The sequence below is a fragment of the Macaca fascicularis genome, chromosome X, assembly GCF_037993035.2.
Source record: "Macaca fascicularis isolate 582-1 chromosome X, T2T-MFA8v1.1".
Lineage (NCBI taxonomy): Eukaryota > Metazoa > Chordata > Mammalia > Primates > Cercopithecidae > Macaca > Macaca fascicularis.
Window position 1 is genome coordinate 2,619,942 of NC_088395.1, and position 20,958 is coordinate 2,640,899.

General features: G+C 47.0%; 1 protein-coding gene across 7 annotated transcripts in view; it reads right to left on the minus strand.

Annotated features, from left to right (window-relative positions):
* Positions 1–18,174, minus strand: part of ARSD (arylsulfatase D) — a 29,036-nt gene extending 10,862 nt beyond the window's left edge. For 4 of the 7 annotated variants that reach the window (XM_045384067.3, XM_074029281.1, XM_045384066.3 and 1 more), the window contains exons 1-6: positions 18,064–18,174; positions 15,128–15,277; positions 11,322–11,443; positions 10,043–10,165; positions 4,582–5,005; positions 2,351–2,487 (exon numbers count right to left, since the gene is read on the minus strand). In XM_045384067.3, coding sequence (XP_045240002.1) covers positions 2,351–2,487; positions 4,582–5,005; positions 10,043–10,165; positions 11,322–11,443; positions 15,128–15,277; positions 18,064–18,107 — 1,000 coding nt within the window. In that variant the 5' untranslated portion in view covers positions 18,108–18,174. Of the gene's footprint in view, positions 1–2,350; positions 2,488–4,581; positions 5,006–10,042; positions 10,166–11,321; positions 11,444–15,127; positions 15,278–17,513; positions 17,659–18,063 lie in introns of all 7 variants that reach the window. The other 3 variants (XM_074029282.1, XM_065538065.2, XM_074029283.1) reach the window with 1 other exon arrangement.
* Positions 18,175–20,958: the final 2,784 nt, after the last annotated feature.

Consider the following 20,958-nt stretch of genomic DNA (forward strand, 5'->3'; position numbering starts at 1 on the left):
TTATCAATAGAAAGGAATGTCTGTGTTATGATAAGGAGTTGTGGAGACCAAGGTTTTATTACGCAGATGAAGCCTCCAGGTAGCAGGCTGCAGAGAGAATAGACTGTAAATGGATCTTATCAGAGTTAAGGTCTGTGTGGATGTTCATGCTGGAGGGGTAGAATGAGGCAAGCCCAACCCTCTCTTCCCGTCATGGCATGATCCAGTCTCTCAGGTTAAATTTTAGGGTACTCTGGCAAAGGAGGGAATCCATTCAGATGGTTGTGGGGGGCCTTTGAATTTATTTTTGGCTTACACTGTGAACCAATCCCGCCCTATCACTGTGCTTGTCTCAGGAGATACGTTCAGATTCTGCAAGGATTTTAACATCTACACTCTCTTAAGAATCTGCAGCCTTGTTGGTCCTCTCCAGGGTTTCTTCAAGGCCATAGACAGAAGGTGACGTCTCTGCATGGTCCCAAACTTTATTGCTTTAGTTTCTGTAACTTCTAATGAGGACGTTAAGTGGTTGACTGTGTAGAAGGTTGACAATATGGTTTGGATGTCTGTCCCTACCCAAATCTCATGTGGAATTGTCATCCTCAGTGTTGGCGGCGGGGCCTGGGGGGAGGTGACTGAATGATGGGGGCAGAGTTCTCATGAATGTTTGAGCACCATCCCCACCTTGGTGCTGCAAAGTGAGTAACTTCTCTTGAGATCTGGTTGTTGAAAAGTGTGCGGCTCCTCCCCGCCTCTCTTGGTCTTGCTCCTGCCACAAGATACCTGCTTCCCCTTCGCCTTCCACCATGAGCAAAGCTTCCTGAGGTCTCCCCAGAAGCAGACACCACCATGCTTCCTGAGCAGCCTGCAGAACCGTGAGCCAATCCAACCACTTTTCTTTATAAACTACCCAGTCTCAGGCATTTCTTTGCAAGAATGGACTAATACAGTTGATTTTGTGCAAAATTAGACTAAGTAATCAGAAATACTGAAGGACCAAATAAATGATATGAGAGAAGTTTTTCTCCCTATACTTCGTCTTTTATTTCTTTTTATTTTGGAGACAGGGTCTTGCTATGTTGCCCAGCCTGGAGTTCAGTGGTGCAATAATTATAGCTCATTGCAGCCTCGACCTCCTGGGCTCAAACGATCTTCCCACCTCAACCTCTGGAGTATTTGGGACCACAGGTGCACACCACCACGCCTGTCTAATTTTTAAAATTTTTTGTAGAGATGGGGGGTCTCACTATGTTGCCCAGGCTGGTCTTGAACTCTGGCCTCAAGCCAATTCCCTGCCTCAGCCTCCCAAAATGCTGGGATTAAAGGCATGAGCCACCTTGTCCCATCTGAAAATGCAGACTTTTAAGACTGTGAACTCTATCACTATGCTTGTCTCAGGAGACACATTCAGATTCTGCAAGACTTTTAATGTCTACGCTCTTTTAAGAATCTGCAGCCTCACTGGTCCTCTCCGGGGTTTCTTGAAGGCCATAGAAGGAAGGCAGTGTCTCTGCATTGTCCTGAACGTTAACTTTATTGCTTCACTTTCGGTAACTTCTGATGATGACATGAAGTCACTGGCTGTGTAGAAGGTTGATTTTGTGCAGAATTAGACCAAGTACTTGGGAATACTGAAGGAGCAAATAAATGATATGGGAGTGCATTCTGCCCCCATTCTTCGTACTATTATTATTATTAAAGAGACAGGGTCTCACTCTGTTGCCCAGCCTGGAGTATAGTGGTGCAATCTCAGCTCACTGCAGCCTTGACTTCCCAGGCTCAAGCGATCCTCCTGCCTCAGCCTCCTGAGTACCTGGGACTACAGGCGTGTACCAGCATGCCTGGCTAAGCATTTATTTTTGTAGAGATGGAGTCTCACTATGTTGTGCAAGCTGGTTTTGAATTCCTGACCTCAAGTGATCTGTCCACCTGGGCCTCCCAAAGTCCTAAGAGTAACTCCTATTCTTTTTTTGTTTGTTTGTTTGTTTTTTGAGATGGAGTCTTGATCTTTCGCCCAGGCTGGAGTGCAGTGGCGCGATCTCAGCTCACTGCAACCTCTGCCTCCTGTGTTTGAGCGATTCTTGTACCTTAACCTCCTGAGTAGCCGGGACTACAGGTGCACACCACCACGCTGGGTTAATTTTTGTATTTTTAGAGACAGGGTTTTACCACGTTGCACAAGCTGGTCTCGAACTCCTGACCTCAGGTGATCCGCCTGCCTTGGCCTCCCAAAGTGCTGGGATTACAGGCGTGAGCCACTGCCCTTATTCTTTATTGCAACCTGGTTCATATTCAGATGGCCAGTCTGTTACGCCCCATGTTCAAACCTGAGGCCGAGGGCGGAGTGAGGATCTGTGGTACCTTGACTTACCTATGAGCCAGTCCATCTCCTCCACATTATCACCGTATAAGCCATGCTGACTTTTCCCCAGGAATGCACTCGTGGTCACAAGGGGAATGTGCACATGCAGCAAAGAAAGGAAGAGGAGAAATGGCCCATGCTTGTGTCTGAAACATGAAAACCTCGTTGAGAATACACAGTGCATCAAAGGGCCCCCTGCACCCATATGTTCACTCCAGCACTATTCACAAGAGCCAAGGCAGGGGATCGCCTTCTGAGTCCATCAGTGGGTGAACACAGAAAAAATAGATGGTGGCCAGGCGTGGTGGCTCGCGCCTGTAATCCCAACACTTTGGGAGGCCGAGGCGGGAGGATCACTTGAGGCCAGGAGTTCAAGACCAGCCTGGGCAACACGGTGAAATGCCATCTCTACCAAAAATAGAAAAATTAGCTGGGCATGGTGGCTTGAGCCTGTGGTCCCAGCTACTTGGGAGGCTGAGGTGGGAGATGGCCTGAGCCTGGGAGGTGGAGCTTGCAGTCAGCCGTGATCACACCACTGCACTCCAGCATGACCCTGTCTCAAAAAAAAAAAAAAAAAAAAAAAAAAAAAAAAAGAATATATTGTATATGTCCACAATGGAATACTATTCAGCCATAAAACAGAATGGAGGCTGGGCACGGTGGCTCAAGTGTGTAATTCCAGCACTTTGGGAGGCTGAGTCTGGCAGATCAGTTGAGGTCAGGAATTCAAGACCAGCCTGGCCAACATGGTGAAATGGTGAAACCCTGTCTCTACTAAAAATAAAAAAATTAACAGGTTGTGGTGGCAGGTGCCTATAATCCCAGCCACTCAAGAGACGGAGGCATGAGAATTGCTTGAGCCTGGAAGACAGAGGTTGCAGTGAGCCATGGTCACACCACTGCTCTCCAGCATGGGAGACAGAGCCAACCTTGTCTCAGAAAAAAAGGGAATACCTGGTCTATGTACATGATGGAATACTATTCAGCCATCAAAAAGAATGGAATCCTGCCGTTTACAGATGAAACAGGAGGTCGCTATGTTAACTAAAATAAGCCAGGCAGAGAATGACCAATACTGCATGTTGTCACTCATATGTGGGAGCTAAAATAATTGATCACATGAAGATAGAGAATAGAATGATAGAGACCTGGGAAGGGTGAAGGACAAAGAGAAGTGGTTTAAAGAGTACAAACATATAGTAAGCTTAAAGGAGTACATTCAATGTCTGACAGCAGAGCACGGTGACCAAAGCTAACGAAATGTATTGTACTCAGGAGATGGATATTGTAAGTATGCTGACTTGCTCGCTATTCAGTGTATATACATAACAAAATTTCACACATACCCCATACATTTGTACAAATTTAAAAGTAAGGGCCAGGCACGGTGGCTCACGTTTATAATCCCAGCACTTTGGAAGGCAGAGGTGGGAGGATGGCTTGAGCCCAGGAATTCAAGACCAGCTTGGGCCATATAGTGAGACCTTGCCTCAAAACAAAAACCAAAAACAAAAAAAACCCAAAATGAGACATTAGAAAAAGGCCAGGCACAGTGGCTCACTTCTGTAATCCTAGCCCTTTGGGAGGCCAAGATGGGAGGATTGTCTGAGCCCAGAAGTTTGAGACCAGCCTGGGCAACATAGTGAGACCCCATCTCTACAAAGAATGCAAAAAAAGAAGTTTAAAAAACTGTCAATAAAAATGTACAGAATCCAATGGCGTGTATGTCAATGCTATTCAAGCCATCACATGACATCCACAACGAGACTCTCCTATGGGAAACCCAGTCATATGAAAAGGTTGGCTTCTGCATCCCCTTCTCCTCTGAGGGTTTGTGTCTGAGATCCCAAAGATAACAACGAGACTCTCAGACGCTCTGAGCAGTTACTGCCTTTTTTTTTAAATTAAATTTTATTTTTATGTTTTTAGCGACAGGGTCTCACTCTGTCACCCAGGCTGAAGTACAGTGGTGTGATCATTGCTTACTGCAGCCTCGACATCCGAGGCTGAAGCGAACCTCCCACCTTAGCCTCCTGAGTAGCTGGTATTGCAGGCACACACCACCATGCATGGCTAATGATTTTATTTATTGTAGAACCAGTCTTCCTATGTTGCCCAAGCTAGTCTAAAGCACCTGGGCTAAAAGATCCTCCCATCTTGGCCTCCCAAAGTGCTGGGTTGACGGGCATGAGCCATCGCGCCCAGCCCCATCTCCTCTTTAAGATGCGATGGTTGCTTACCTTTCAATATAGGAAACAGCTTCCTTTAGCATAAGACTCGCTGTTTTCTCCAGAACCATGGGTTGCTCCGTGACGTCATGGTTTCTCATCAGGACACAGTTCCAGCGTCTCACAAACCCGAAGCTGGAGTACCAGGAGATGAAAAACAGGAAGAGCACGCAAGCCATGCCAGTGACCACTCTCCCGGAGACAGAGATGAAACCGCAGGTCTTGCCGGCAGCCACGGTGAGAATCCCCAGCGCCAGGAACTGGGTGTAACCCCAGAGCTGCGCCCTCAGGGCGGCGTCCACTTCGGGGGGCCTGCCTGGGTCACAGTCGTTTGTGAGCGTGAAGGGCATGCCGTAGAAATAGTCAAATCCATGGTTCAGGGGGTGGTGGCAGTGATCCCCGCGGGATGCACAATTCACACCCTGGTGCCATTTTCCTAAAAGAAACGCAAAACGTTCAACAGAGACCCGCTTTGAAGCAGCCCTGTCTGCTGCAAAGAACCTTGGAATCATTCCGCGTCGGCAGGAAAAGAAAAGTCTGCAAAGAACAAAACTGGAAATGGAAAGGCAATGAATGGACTGGATACGGGTGTTTAAATGAATGCATTCTAACCCGTGGAGACTAATGAATGTATCCATGTCAGAACCGTTGGCAAATGATTAAAGGTTTAAGACTTTCCCCGGCGCGGTGGCTCACGCCTGTAATCTCAGCCCTCTGGGAGGCCGAGGCGGGCAGATCACGAGGTCAGGAGATCGAGACCATCCTGGCTAACACGGTGAAACCCCGTCTCTACTAAAAAAAATACGATACAGGTGACGGGAGCCTGTAGTCCCAGCTACTCGGGAGGCTGAGGCAAGAGAATGGCGTGAACCCGGGAGGCAGAGGTTGCAGTGAGCCGAGATCGTGCCACTGCACTCCAGCCTGGGAGACAGAGCGAGACTCCATCTCAAAAAAAAAAATATATATATATATATACAAACAAATAAAAAAATAAAAAAGGTTTAAGACTTTCCAGAATGTTGCTCTTACAGGCTTGCAACCCTAGACCATTTTGCTATTAAATAATTTACAAAATATCATTTATATATATGTAATACATGTATTTATATTATAGGATATATATTACTTATAATATAGGTTTTATATCTTATATATGTAATATATAACCTATATAAATATAAATATTTATAATGTGATAAATATAAATATTTAAAATGTGATCGTTACGTACCTTTCAATATAACAGTTGCATACATTTGAAAATATTTATATTTATATATAAATACAAATATGTTATGTATTATATACATTACAAATATACATTGTTATATATTACATAACATGTATTACATATTATATTATACTGAAAAAAGAAAATCTTTATAATGTAAGGGTACACAATACATCAAAGGGGCCCTACACATAAATTTATATATATAAATATATACAGAAATACAAATAGATAAAATATATTATATATAACCTGTATTCATATCTCAAAAAAGAGAAAATTATTTACCTGTATATATAGGTTATATATATTTATACATTACCTATGTATAAATATAATATAAACTATATTAATATTTATACATAGGTAACATATATTATATATCTGTATATATATAACCTGTATAACTATTAATATTTATATATACATAATTAATATATAAATATATATAACCTATATATACAGGCAAATAATTTTCTTTTTTTTGAGATGGAGTCTCACTCTGTCACCTAGGCTGGTGTTCAATGGCACAATCTTGGCCCACTGCAACCTCTGCCTCCCAGGTTCAGGAGATTCTCCTACCTCAGCCTTCTGAATAGCTGGGATTGGAGGCATGCGCCACCATCCCTGGTTAATTTTTCGTATTTTTAGTAGAAATGGGGTTTCTCCATGTTGGTCAGGCTGGTTTCAAACTCTTGACCTCAGGTGATCTGCCCACCTCGGCCTCCCAAAGTGCTGGGATTATAGGCATGAGCCACCGCGCCCGGCCACAAGTAAATAATTTTAAGTAACATATATATTACCTAAAATATATAAGTATATATTACCTATATATTATATCATATAAAATATATACTTATATATTTTATAAGGTTATATATTATAAGTTATATATAACTAATATGTTACATATATAAGTAAATATAAGTATTATAAGTTATATATAAGTATTAAAGTATATAAAGTATATAAATATATATTAAGTGTATAAAAATATAATTATGTTTTGTATGTATATAAATATATGTTGCTTAAAAGGTAACCAGTTACTAATGATAGTCGACTCCTGAATAATTCTGTAACATAGTAGCAGAAACTGGCTCTCTCCACCAACTTGTAATCAAAATGCCCTTATACAACTTTTCCTAAGGCAGTAACTGTTAGAACAATATCATAGAGGTAGAACGTGGGGAAGCCCACACCTCAAATTTCAGGAGAATGTCCAAGAACTGGGCTGTCCATGTGGACCTTCTGTCCATCTCACGTCCAGACCATCCGCCAACTCAAATTGAGGTACAGAACAGATGGGAAAGGCTTCAAGGCCCTATTTGCCCCACTTGAAACTAGAGGAGATCAGGCCAGGTGCGGCGGCTCTCACCTGTAATCCTAGCACTTTAGGAGGCAGAGGCGGGTGGATGGCTTGAGTCCAGGAGTTCGAGACCAGCCTGGGCAACATGGCAAAACCCCAACTCTACTAAAAATACAAAATTAGCCGGGCATGGTGGCAGGCACCTCCTCCGCTACTCAGGAGGCTGAAGTGGGAGGATTGCTTGAGCCTGGGAGGTAGAGGTTGCAGTGAGCCAAGATCATGCCACTGTACTCCAGCCTGGGAGACCCTGTCTCCAAAAAAAAAAAAAAAAAAAAAAGTGGAGGAGTTCAAGCTGGTTTCTCCCCACTTCCTCCTGACCACTCCTCACAAACTGTCCTCAGAACTCCAGAACCCGTAAAAATGTATCTTTTTCCCAAACCCAGACACACTCCTATTCCCCCTTCTTATGTTTAAAGGAAAAAATATGCTTGGATGTGGTGAGGAGTGTCTCTGGAACATGAACAGGCTTTCCCCAAAACAGACTGAGTGTGTGAACCACAAAATGAAGACTCTTAGAAGAAATGCTAATGTTTACCAAGATGCAGAGGTATGCAAGGTCTGCAATCTTGGTAAAGAAAAGTAAATCCACTTATATAGTTAACAAAAGAAAGAAAAATTGGCTGAGTGCAGTGACTGACACCTGTAATCTCATCACTTTTGGAGGCTAAGGTGGGAGACTCTCTTGAGGCCAGGAGTTCAAGACCAGCCTGGGCAACATAGCAAGACCCCATCTCTACAAAAACAAGAAATAAAATTAGCTGGGCATGGTGGCACGTGCCTGTGGTTCCAGCTAGTTAGGAAGCTGAGGTGAGAGGATCACCTGAGAAGACCTATCTCAAGAAGAAAGAGGAAAGAAAGGAAGGAAGGAAAAAGGAAGGAAGGAAGGAAGGAAGGAAGGAAGGAAGGATGGATCCACCCTCAGAGTAGGAGATACACAGAGTTCTACAGTATAAAGCACTGGCCCTGTAATCCCAGCACTTTGGGAGGCCAAAGTAGGTGGATCACTTGAGGTCAGGAGTTCAAGACCAGCCTGGCCAACATGCTGAAACCCTGGCTCTACTAAAAATGCAAAAAAAAAAAAAAAATTAGCCGAGCATGGTGGCACATGTCTGTGGTCCCAGCTACTTGGGAGACTGAGGCAGGAGAATCGCTTGAACCCAGGAGGTGGAGGCTGCAGTGAGTTGCAATCACGCCACTGCACTCCAGTCTAGGGGACAGAGCAAGACTCTGTCTCAAAAAAATAAAATAAAAAATAAAAGAAGAAAAAACTTTTAAAAAATTTAAAAATAAAAATAAAGTGGCAGGGAACTTGAAAAGGAGGAACAATGGTTGTCCTCCTTTAGAAAACCACAGTTTTGAACAAGTTGGGATGTTGCAGCTCCTGTGAATGGGACAGTGGCTTTGAGTGTGAGAAAAGCACAGAGAGGAACTGGGGACCCTGCACAGAGATCTCACCACCAGGTCAGGGCGGTGACCTCACCACACCATTGAGCTCCCATGTTCTCATGTATATGATGGGGACAGCACCTCTAAACCCACAGGCTGGGCAAGGAATGAAGGAGGTAACCAGCAGACTGCCTGGGGCTTGGCGGCATAAACCAACATCTCCCTCCTTTCCTCTCCATGCAGAAAGGAGTCTAAGGGGCAGGCCTGAGCTAGTGCCCCTTACAAAGGCCAGCTTGTAAGATTCCCCGTGGCTGGTGTTTGAGATCTGGATTTCCAATGGAGAATTCACACTATTAAAATAATAAGCTGACTGTGCCTAAACTATATGCAAAAGCAGCATGGTTCATGCTAAGCACCTCTTTCGGTTCTGGGAGTCTGGAATTCGGGTAGCTGCCAGGCAGTGAGTGCCTGCAGAACCAGCCCCCAACAGAAACCCCGGGGCGCTGAGTCTCCGGGAGCTCCCCTAATGGACAGCATTCCATGCTGCTGTTAAAACTCATTTCTGGGGGAATATGGTGCATCCTGTGTGATCCCACTGGGGGAGGATTCTTGGGAGCTTGTGTCTGGTCTGCCCTGGGCTTCATTCCATGGAATTCCCATCACTGATTCTGCCTCACCTCCTTTGACTGTCATCAATCACTCATGAGCACGACTGCATGCCAAACCCTCCTGGCAACTGTCTGAACTTAAGGGTGCTCTTGGAGACCCCTGACATGTTGTCTCTTATACTGGGTGCTCTTGGAGACCCCTGACACGCTGTCTGTTATACTGGGTGCTCTTGGAGACCCCTGACACGCTGTCTGTTATACTGGGTGCTCTTGGAGACCCCTGACACACTGTCTGTTATACTGGGTGCTCTTGGAGACCCCTGGCATGCTGTCTGTTATAAAGAGGGTGTTCTGCCCTGCCGGGGCTTGTTGTCTAAAGGAAGGCAGTGTTGGTTAACTCTGGGGGTTTTGAGATGGTGAGTGGCCATGCAGAGAAAGATAATATCTGAATAAGGTCGTGATAAATGGGGACAAGCTGAAGACTGATAGGTCCAGAGAAGAAAAGAGGGCAATCTCCTAGGATTTTGAATTTAAAAAGAAAAAAAAAAACTCATCAAAAACTGGGGACAATCCGATAGGCCTGAGATGGACCAGGCACCAACTTCTGATTCAGAGGACACAGCATTGTTTTCCTTTGCAGGAAAACGGGATTTTCTTTTTTTTCTTTGAGATGGAGTCTCGCTCTGTCACCCAGACTGGAGTGCAGTGGCGCGATCTTGGCTCCCTGCAGCCTCCGCCTCCCGGGTTCAAGTGATTCTCCTGCTTCAGCCTCCTGAGTAGCTGGGATTACAGGCGTGCACCACTGCACCCGGCCTGGGATCTTTTTTATCACGAATCTTCTCAACCACCGTATAATGTTAGGCTCCCACATATCCACACCTATGAGGCCAGTTGCATAGCCGCGCTGCTGCAAGATTCTTGCAAAAGTGGTTTCGTTCTCAGGGAGACCACCTGAGCCAGCATTCCACTGAAGGGCCCGGTATCCATTGCTGGCTTCCATGCCTGTGGGGCAGGGAAAAGAGGAAGAATTTACTTTCCCTTCTCTAGATGAGCACTTCTCAACCAGGGGGATTTGGTGTCTGAGATCTGGATTTGTGCACCCGAGCCAAGCTGCTATTATCTATCATCCATCTATCATGTATGGAGCTATCAATTATCTACCCATCTATCATCTGTCATCTATCTATCTACCTACCTACCTACCTACCTATCTATCACACTATTCTTGAAATAATAAGCATGGCCAATGTCTGGAGATGTTTGTGGTGTCACAACTCAGAAAGGGTGGGGTGTGGTGCTACTCGTTATCGGGAGCGTGGAGTCCAGAGATGCTGCTCAAGACCCGACATACAGTGCACAGAACGGCCCCACCAGAGAATCATCTAGCCCCAAATGTCCATCATGCCAAAACAGAGACACCCTACCTTAGGATGACACACTCTACGTGATCTATCATATGTCTATCTATCTGTTTACCTAGTTATCACCTGTCACCCGTCTATCTCAATATGTATCCATCATCTATATCTATCCATCTATCTATGTATTATCTATCATTATCATTAATCATCTAGCTATCAATCAGCTATCATTATCTATCATCTATCACTTATCTATCATCTATCATTATCTATCAGTTAGCTATTATCTACCTATCAATCATCTATCACGTCATTATCCATCATCTATCATTATGTATCATCATCTAGATATCTAGCTATCAATCATCCATTATCTGTCATTATCATCCATCTAGTGTGTATCTAGCTATCAATTATCTATCTATCTATCTATCTATCTATCTATCTATCTATCTATCTATCTATCTAACATCTAGCTGTATCAGAGTGACTCTCAACTTGGGGAAACTTTGCTCTCTCTAAGAGACACTTGCTCTTGTGATCAGTCATACTGGCTCAGAATAAACCTCTTTAAAATATTCCAGACTTGGTTTTTCTGTTCACATCCTAATGATCACAACTTTTATGTGTATGCACACAATACAATATTCCTTACATAAATACAAGGAAGATGATGAATTGCAGATGATCTTTGTACTATTGCCCCTATATCTTCACCATCAGTACTCAACTGTTACAGATGATAGAATGAGTGCACACAGATGTACCCATTTCTCCATCATCTCCATGACACCAACCTGATCTGAAAGAATGTCTCCCCGTGAGGAATGCAGCTCGGCTCGGGGTGCAGAGCGGGGCGGCCGCCAGGTGCTGAGTGAGCCTCACACCTTCCTCTGCAAGTTGGTCAATATTCGGCGTTCTGAGCAAAGCACACACATGTCATTGTTGGAAGGGAGACGTGCATTTGGCTTAAGCAGATCCCTGCTCTGAAAGGCAGAGGAATAGACTGCAAAGACTTCACCGGATTTCAGAATTAGTAGCATTATGGTCTCCTGTAGAGGCTGATCGACCCCTGTCCTAAGTTTGGTGTTGATGTTGAGATGGATGACATCACACACACACACACACACACACACACACACACAAAGTATATGAGACAATTTATGACTCTCATAATGAGGCTTTCCGGGGAGAGCAGGGCAGGCCGTCCAAGCTCATGTGAAATTAAGGAAGCAAGGAAAGGAGATTTTTGTTTTTAATTGTGGTGAGGGTGTGGGGCTGGGATGAGGGCTCCCATGCAAGGGTGGGGGCGTTTATGGTCTGAATCTGCCGTCAGCACTGAAGGAGACAGTCCCTGTGCTTTCTTATCTACTCGTCCAGAGGTGGAGCCAGACAGAAGAGGCCTAAAAGCTTTCAGCATCAGATATCAAAAAACAGTGAGGGCCGGGCACGGTGGCTCATGCCCGTAATCTCAACACTTTGGGAGGCCTAGGCGGGCGGATCACTTGAGGTCAGGAGTTCAAGACCAGCCTAGCCAACATGGTAAAACTCCATCTCTACTAAAAAAAATACAAAAATTAGTCAGGCAACGTGGTGCATGCCTGTAATCCCAGCCACTCAGGAGGCTGAGACAGGAGAATAGCTTGAGCCCAGGAGGTGGAGGTTGCAGTGATCCGAGATCACACCACTGCACTCCAGCCTGGGTGAGAGAACAGAGTGAGACCCTGTCTCAAAAAACTAAAAAAAAAGGAAGGAAGGAAGGAAGCAAGGAAGGAAAGAAAGAAAGAAAGAGAAAGAGAAGTCAAGAAAGAAAGAAAGAAAGAAAAAGAAAGAGAAGTCAAAAGAAGCATCCACATAGAATGGAACCTATGGAATATGACTTGGCCACTGCAAGGGGTGAGGAACAGTACTGACACTTGCTGCCACGGGGAGGAGCCCTGAAAACACTGTGTTCTGTGAAAGCACCCTGACATAAAAAACCACAGGTCATATAATTCCATTTGTATGAAAGGTCCCTAACAGGGCAGTCTATAGAGATGGAAAGTATATTAGTGGCTGCCAGAGGCCGAGGGTTAGGGTGCTGAGAGAGTTGGAGGAGTGTTAGCTGGGGCTGCCGTAACAAAGTCCTACACAGCTGGCAGCTTCAACACCAGGTATTGGTTGGGTGCAGTGGCTTCCGCCTGTCATCCCAGCACTTTGGGGGGCCAAGGTGGGTGGATCACTTGAGGCCAGGAGTTCGAGACAAGCCTTGGCAACATAGTGAAAACCTGTCTCTACAAAAAAATATAAAAATTAGCTGGGCACGGTGGCATGTGCCTGTAGTCTCAGCTACTCAGGAGGCTGAGGTGGGAGGATTGCTTGAGCCCAGGAGACGGAGGTTGCAGTGAGCTGTGATCACGCCACTGCATTCCAGCCTGGGCAATAGAGTGAGACCCTGTCTCAAAAAACAAAACAAAATAAAACAGAAAAACAAACCCAGTAGACATTTATTCGCTCACATTTCTGGGAGCTGGAAGTCTGAGATCAAGCGTGGGCAGGGCTGGTTCCTCCCGAGGTCGCTCTCCTGGGCTCATAGACACCATCTTCTCCCTGTGTCCTCAGGTGGTCACTGCTCTATGCGTGTCTGTGTCCTTATCTCCTCTTCTTATGAGGACCCTAATCCTATTGGATCAGGGCCCACCCTAGTGACTCATTTTACCTGAATCACCTCTCTAAAGACTCAGTCTCCAAATAGAGTCACAGTCTGAGGTCCTGGGGATTAGGACTTCAACGTAGGCATTTAGGGGACACAGATTTGCCCCTAGCTGAAGGTGATGGCTAAAGGGGTGCAGTTTCTCTGGGGGTATGTAAATGCTCTAACATGGTTTGTGGTGATGGATGGATAGCTCTGTGAATAGACTAAAAGTCCCTGAACTGTACACTATAAACAGATGAACCACATGTTCTGTGAATTACAACCAGGCCTGCTCAGGGTGTTCGAAAGGGGATCCCTGGACAGGGGCCAGATTGATTGATTGATTGACTGATTTAGAGACAGGGTCTTGCTCTGTGGCCCAGGCTAGAATGCAGTGGTGCGATCTCAGCTCACCATAACCTCCACCTCCCGGGCTCAAGCCATCCTCTCTCAGCTTCCCGAGTAGCTGGGACTACAGGCGTGTGCCACCACACCTGGCTAATTTTTTGTATGTTTCATAGAGACAGGGTTTTGCCATATTGCCCAGGCTGGTCTCAAACTCCTGGGCTCAAGTGATCCACCTTCCTTGGCCTCCCAAAGTGCTGGGATGACAGGCGGGAGCCACCGCGCCCGGCCCGCACAGGGCACACTGCTGCAGGTGCTGCAATGTCCACTGCAAAGAAGGGAGGCCTTGCTCTGCGGGGACCACTCCTGAGGTTGGCAGCGATTGAAAAGCAGATGCAGCCTGCACTCTGGGGCGATCCTTCTAGGAGAAAAGGCCACTAAACGGAATAAGGAGGTTTCTCACCTTTTCTCCTGTTGTAGAAGGCACGTGAGCACCACTCAAGCACTCTGCTGGTAAGGCTGGCATAGAGGCTACTACTCTGTGTTTGCACATGCCACTGCAGTGAGCTGAACGAATGGGGGTCTGCCAACCGATCTGTCCACGTGCTGACCCCCCAAACCTGTGTGTGGGACCTTGCTTAGAAAAACTGTCTTTGGAGATGTTGTTAGTTAGGCATCCCGAGATGAGATCATCCTGATTTAGAGAGGGCCCTACATGCAATGACCAGTGTCCTTCTAAAAGACAGAGGAGGAAACACAGACACAGAGGAGAAGGCCACGTGGGGACGGAGGCAGACACTGGAGTGATGTGGCCACAGGCCCAGAGATGCCTGGAGCCCCCAGGAGCTGGGAGAAGCAGGAAGGGTCCTTCTCTACAGCTTCGCAGGGAGCTCCGTCGGTGTCTTCATCTCCTCTTTTGGTAATCCATATCAGATTAGGGCTCACCCTAAGGACCTCGGTTTAACTCAATTACCTCTTCAGAGACCCCATCTGAATACGGTCACACCCTGAAGTACCGGTGGTTAGGGCTTAAACCTACAAATTTGGAGGAGACCAGAACTCAGCCAGCAACCGATGGCGTTTGCAAACGTACTCAACAGAAGATGAGACCTTTACAGTGGGCGGGCCTTGCTGCAGTGACCTGTGTCCTTATAGGACGAGGAGATTAGGACACAGACGCAGAGGAGGAGGCCACGTGGAGACGGAGGCAGAGACTGGAGTGATGGGGCCACAAGCCCAGGGACACCTGAAGCCCCCAGGAGCTGGGAAAGGCAGGAAGGATCCTCCCATAGGGCCCCCAGAGGGAGCCCGGCCCTGCCCACACCTGGATTTAAGGTTTCTGGTCTCCAGAACTAGGAGAACAAATTCCCTTTGTTTTAAGCTACCCATTTTGTGGTAATAATACATTCACCCACTCACCGCAGTTCTGCATCGTTTAAAAGGGCCTTTTTACCTGTTGGTAGTTTTTTGTGGTGTTGAGTTCTGAGGTCCTAAGGAGTTTCCTAATTTCTCTAGGCAGATTTTAAATGCACCATTCAGTCAAACTCACATAACATCACCACCAATAACAACAACCAGCTGTACCTCAGGGTGTTGTTCCCATAGCAACCGAGATCCCCAATGCCTAGATCATCTGCCATGATCAGTAGGATATTTGGTCTAAAGGCATTTGCAGTTTTAGGTTCACACGTCTTCAGAAGCAAGCATAAAAACAGCAGCACCAGCAAAGAGTCCCTGGAGAGAAAGTGAAACAGAAATGACCATCTACAATTTGGCACGGGAAGCAGGCATTTCAAGGCAGCTCGCTGGGAAGGCAAAGGTCTTATCACTAAATTAAGACGTTCAGCTTTATGGGAGGTTATTATCCCGGCCTGAATTAGTGCACTAGTGTCCCTGCACCAAACGAGGGTCAGACTGCTATTTCTCGTGGCCCAGTAGCGAGATGCAGATGAACGGGGAAACAGGAGAGCTTTTAATTCTGTAACCAGTTACAGGAGGAAGGCCTGGAAATTCTCTCCCAACGAACTCAACATTACAAAGCTTTCCAGAGCTTATATACCTTCAAAGCGCTGTGTCTAAGGGTAAGTGTGCATTCATCTAAAGACATAAGTGATTAACTTCTCATCTGTAACTAAGGTCTGAGTCCTGGAGACCTTCCTCTGGAGCCTCAGTAAATTGACTTAATCTAGATGGGTCCAGGTGCTGGGGTGATTACCCTTATCTTGTCTCCTGCTAAGTCACAGAGTTTTGGGGAGTTCCTTTAGTCCCCAGTAAAGCTTGTTTGTGGAGGTCTAGGGAGTTCCTTAAGACCCACAATAAAACTTGTTTAATCCTAAATGGGTCCTGTTAAGAATTCCTTCATTATCTCCTCATGCTTCAAAGGCCCAGGAGAGGCCTGGGCAAAACTCTTGGGGGGCTTTTGTTACATCCCAGCCTTTGCATAAGGGCACTGGTTGTTTCAGCTTTTAAGATGTAACTTCACCACTCGGTCAGTGCTGAAACAGTTGTTACGGAGGCCTGCGTTAGTGAGACCTGGCCTGCCACACTAGACCACACAGTTCAGAACAAACTGGAATGGCGTCACTCGTGCTAACTGCCACATCATCAAGCTGAACAGGGAAACAGGCCAGTTTTCCGAAAATCAGAAGATTCGAGCAAGCAAAAAGAAGATGTGTAGTTCACCCGAGCTAAGAAAATCTCCCATGCTTTAACCCTGTAAGAAAAGTCACTTTGAAACAACCAGTCTGCTTTATTATTCTTTTTGTTTCTTGTTTTGAGATGGGGTCTTGCTGTGTTGCCCAGGCTGGAGTGTAGTAGCATGATGGTGGTTTACTGCAGCCTCTGCCTGATTCTGAGGTGGGAGGATTGGCTCAAGCAGTCCTTGAACTGCAGTGGATGGATGGATGGATGGGTGGTCGCTTAGTGCTGGGGGATGGTCCTTGAACAGCAGTGGGTGGGTGGTGTCTTAGTGTTGGGGGATCATGGCCGTGCTCTCTGGGGAGGGTGCGAACGAGGGGTGTGTCTCAGGGTGCTTGGGGGGACACGGCTGTACTGGGGAGCAGGGGAGGAATAAGGCCATGGGGAGGGATCCCGTGTGGCCAGCAGGGTAATGGCCACGGAAGGGGACAGGATGGGGCGTGTCTTGGAGGGTGGCGAGAGGCAGGGCAGCGCTGCTGAGGCAGGAGAATAGGGTCTGGAGGCAGGGAACCTAAGGGTTTTCATGCTGACTTCCTAGAACTAAATTGAAAGGAAAATCCTAATTTTCCTTTTTTGTTCATTTTTAAAATTTTTATTAGTATTATTTTTTTGAGACAGAGTTTCACTTTTGTTGCCCAGGCTGCAGTTCAATGGCATGATCTGGGCTCACTGCAACCTCCACCTCCTGGGTTCAAGCGATTCTCCTGTCTCAGCCTCCTGAGTAGCTGGGATCACAGGTGCCTGCCACCACGCCTGGCTAATTTTTTTGTATTTTTAGTAGAGGCCTGGCCTAATTTTTGTATTTTTTGTAGAGACGGGTTTCACCATATTGCCCATGCTGGTCTCAAACTCCTGACCTCAGGTGATCCACACGCCTCGGCCTCCCAAAGTGCTGGGATTGCAGGCATGAGCCACCTCTCCTGGCGGGAAAATCCTAACTTTCCATGCCTAGGTAACAAAAGGACCAGAGGCTTCCCTTTGACCTTTTCTGCTGGGCAGATGGTAGATTGGCTGTCTGCAACCAATCAGACTGATTTCGGGTCCAGTCTTCCTTTGCAACTTTGTGACTTCACCTTAGTCTCTGATTAGTTGGTTTTTGCAACCAATCAGATGTTTGCACAGGACTGTGAATTTTGTAACTTCAGCCTCTGGTTGGCTGCTGTCTGCAACCAATCAGACTAATCGCAGGCCAACACTTCCGTTACATGAGGTGAGGATGAAGTGGCCAATGGGAAACTTCTAGGGGGTATTTGGACCCAAGAAGATTCCGTACCCGGGCTCCTGAGCCGCTGCTTGGTCGGCTCCCACACTGCGACGTGTCCTTTCGTTTTCAATAAATCCCTGCTTTCCTTCTTTTGTTGCTTCATTCTTTCTTTGCTGGGCGTTTTGTCCAATTCTTTGTTCAAAACGCCAAGAACCTGGACAACTTGCAGTCACGACCCTCTACCGGTGGTGGAGGACCCAGCAGGGCGTGACCGACCCAGTTTCCGCTCCCTCCAGGCCCCGGCCGGCCTTCCTCCGCCTTCCCTTCCCTTCCTCCTTTGTTCTCTTTCCCTGCCCTTCCAGCTTCCCTTCAGTTCGGTCTCCTCCACTCCCCCTCGTCCCCTCAGTCGCCCCCTATCCCTGGGCTCTGCTGTCTGGCGTCTTTCCCGGGCACAGAACGCGCCTCCAGCTACATTTTGGGGACTACAAGGCGCCGGACACAACCACGCCCTTTACAGGGGCCCAGGCTCGCCTGGGGCGCCCCTCGCCGCGCTCGCGACCCCCTCCCCAGGTCCCCACCCCAGGCCTTAGTGTGGGCCGCGTCCCGGCGTCCCTGGCACCTGGCGGCGGGCGCGGCGCGTCCCCTCCGCGCGGCGGCTCGCATGGTTGAGCGCTGTCCCAGAGCGCAGGACCTTGCCCTTCGCACTCCGCGCCTGGGCTCCGCTAGTGCCAAGGCTTTCGCCCTCTCAGCTGCGGGATCTGGGGTGTGCGCCCGCCCCTCCTTCATCTGCGTCATCTCCTGGCTCTCGGGACCTCCGGAACCTGCGCTTGGAAGCAGGTTTTCCCAGGTCGTCACACGGGGAGGCCGGGGCTAAGGAGGAGCTGATTAAACCCAGTTACGATTGACCGGGCGCGGTGGCTCCCACCTGGGATCCCAGCAATTTGGGAGGCCGAGACGAGTGGGTCACCTGGGATCAGGAGTTCGAGACCAGCCTGGCCAACATGGTGAAGCCTGGTCTCTACTAAAAATGCAAAAATTAGCTGGGCGTGTTAGCTGACTTACAGAGTGACACTCAGTCCCAAAGAATAAATAAATGAAAATGAAAATGAAAAATAAACCCAGTTAGGTTTGAGCACAGGGAGCCCCTTTTCTTTTTGTCGGGGAGGGTCTTAGGACCTGCCCAGAGCGATCAAGCTGCGATTTCAGTTTCTCAAAACTTGGTGTTTGAAATGTCTCTTCCGGATGCTGGACTTGTTCTCTAAGTGTGGAACGGGAATGCTAGATGGGCCCTTCTTTCTTCTTTTATTACTATTATTATTATTGTTGTTTTGAGATAGTATCTCACTCTGTCGTCCAGGCTGGAGTGCAATGGTGCGATCCTGGCTCACTGCAACCTCCGCCTCCTGGGTTCAAGCGATTCTCCTGCCTCAGCCTCCCAAGTAGCTGGAATTACAGGCACGCGCCACCACGCCCGGCTAATTCCAATTGTTATTTTTATCTTTGTTCCTTTCATGAGACTGCTATTGAAATTACTCCTTCTGATTAACCGCCCGGCCCTCGACCCCTCCCCATCTTTTCTGTGACTCATCCTTTTGTTTTTGAATGATGCAGTTTTGCTCATTACCCTGTCACCTAATTCTTTTTTTGTATCTTTGGCTCCCCTTTTGTTGTTTGTTTGTTTTGTTTTTAACTCTTTTGACCTCTAGAAAGGTCAAGGCTGAGAGTTGAGGCTGCAGTGAGCCTTTGTTTTTGTCTCTCTTGACCTCTAGTCACTGATTTTCTCAAGCCCCTTCATGTCTTACCTCACCCCCTCACATCCCATAGAAAACGCAAGATCTGGTCAAAGTATAAATTCGTATTTTGTAGGAAATGCTAGCTTAGACACCCACTTTCCCTCAAAGGGGGTTGCTTAGGTTCTCTTCCACTGGTCAGGGGCAAAATGATTCCATAGTCTTCAAGATAACAGCACTTTCTTCTTCCAAGGCTGAGGCTGTCAAGGGTGAGGCTGTCACCGCCTCCCAAGGAAGTGGAACTACAGGTGTGCACCATCACCCCTGACACATTTTTGTTAATTTATTTTTTTGGTAGAGACTAGGTCCCACTATGTTGCATAAGCTGTTCTCAAACTCTTGCCTCAAGCAGTCCTCCTGCTTTGGCCTCCCAAAGTACTGGGATTACAGGTGAGCCACTGTGCCTGACCAGCCACAAGACTCTATGTTGGGTGTATAGGTGGGAAGTATATCCAGGTCCTCCTCACCATTATTCTGCCTCCAACATTTATGCCATTTTTTTTTTTTTCCTTTGCAACTCAGTTCTCTATGCTTACCAAATGGAATCAGTAAGGTCGGGGAGGCGGGGGTGGAAGTTTGTGTTGAAAACATGGATTCAGAAGCCCCTCCTTAAATTCACTGAGTAAGGATTTTCATAAATGAGGGAGCTGCCCCACACGCCCCTGAGATGGGATGATGGGGGTGCTTGTTCACGACAATACAGTCAGGAGCCCCCCTCCCTGCATTTAGTGAATTGGAATCTCCCAAAATGGTGCTGGGAATTCTATTTAGAAAAGACCATTCACTTTTAATTGGCAAATTTAGTTCATTTACATTGATTAAGCTGGCCATCTGTTTGGAGCTAGTTCTTGAGCACTGTTTATTGCTTCTCTCTTTGTCCTGTTACTCTAAAAGAGCTTTTATCAGACAGGCTTGGTGGCTCACACCTGTAATCTCAGTGCTTTGGGAGACTAAGGGGAAGGATTGCTTGAAACCAGGAGTTTGAGAACAGCCTGGGAAACACAGAGAGACCCTGTATCTACAAAAAAAAAAAAAGAAAAAAAAATTTAAGTTAGCCGGGCATGGTGGTGTGCCTCTAGTCCCAGCTACTTGGGAGGCTGAGGTGGGAGAGTCACCTGAGCGCAGGAATTTCAGGTTGCAGTGAGCTGTGATTGCACCATTGCACTCCAGACTGGGTGACAGAGCAAGACCCTGTCTCTAAAAAAATTTTTTAAATAACATTTTTTTTTTTTAATCTTTGAGGGCTTCCCAACTGGGATTTCTTGCTGAGCCTCTATCGCACAGATGGAGAAGGCCAGGCCTAGGCCTGGAGGGAGGCGGGCAGGAGACAGTCCAGAAGCAGTTCTGCAGGGAGGTTTAACGGGGTGGAGCAGAGATTGGATCCTTGGAAGAAATTCTATGCTGCTGGGAGTGGAGATTCCTGAGAACTAGCGAGAAAAGAGCTTTGGGTGCGCTTCGGTAAATTATGTAAACACACTGAGCTGTCTTGGGTGCCCAGGATTTGGAAATGGGGCCTGGGGGCAGTAGGAGCTGGTGCTCCAGAAGTCATATTTGCGGGAGGTTGTGGGGATGGAAAGGGTGGGTAAGCCCTGACCCTGAGGGTCTAACATGACTTTCAGCACATGGAGCCTCCATGGGGACTTTGGCTTCAAAGCCATCAAGGTCAAGAGTGTGGCCAAGTGTGGAGACAGAGGTGACTCTCCCCAGTGGATGCTGAAGAACTT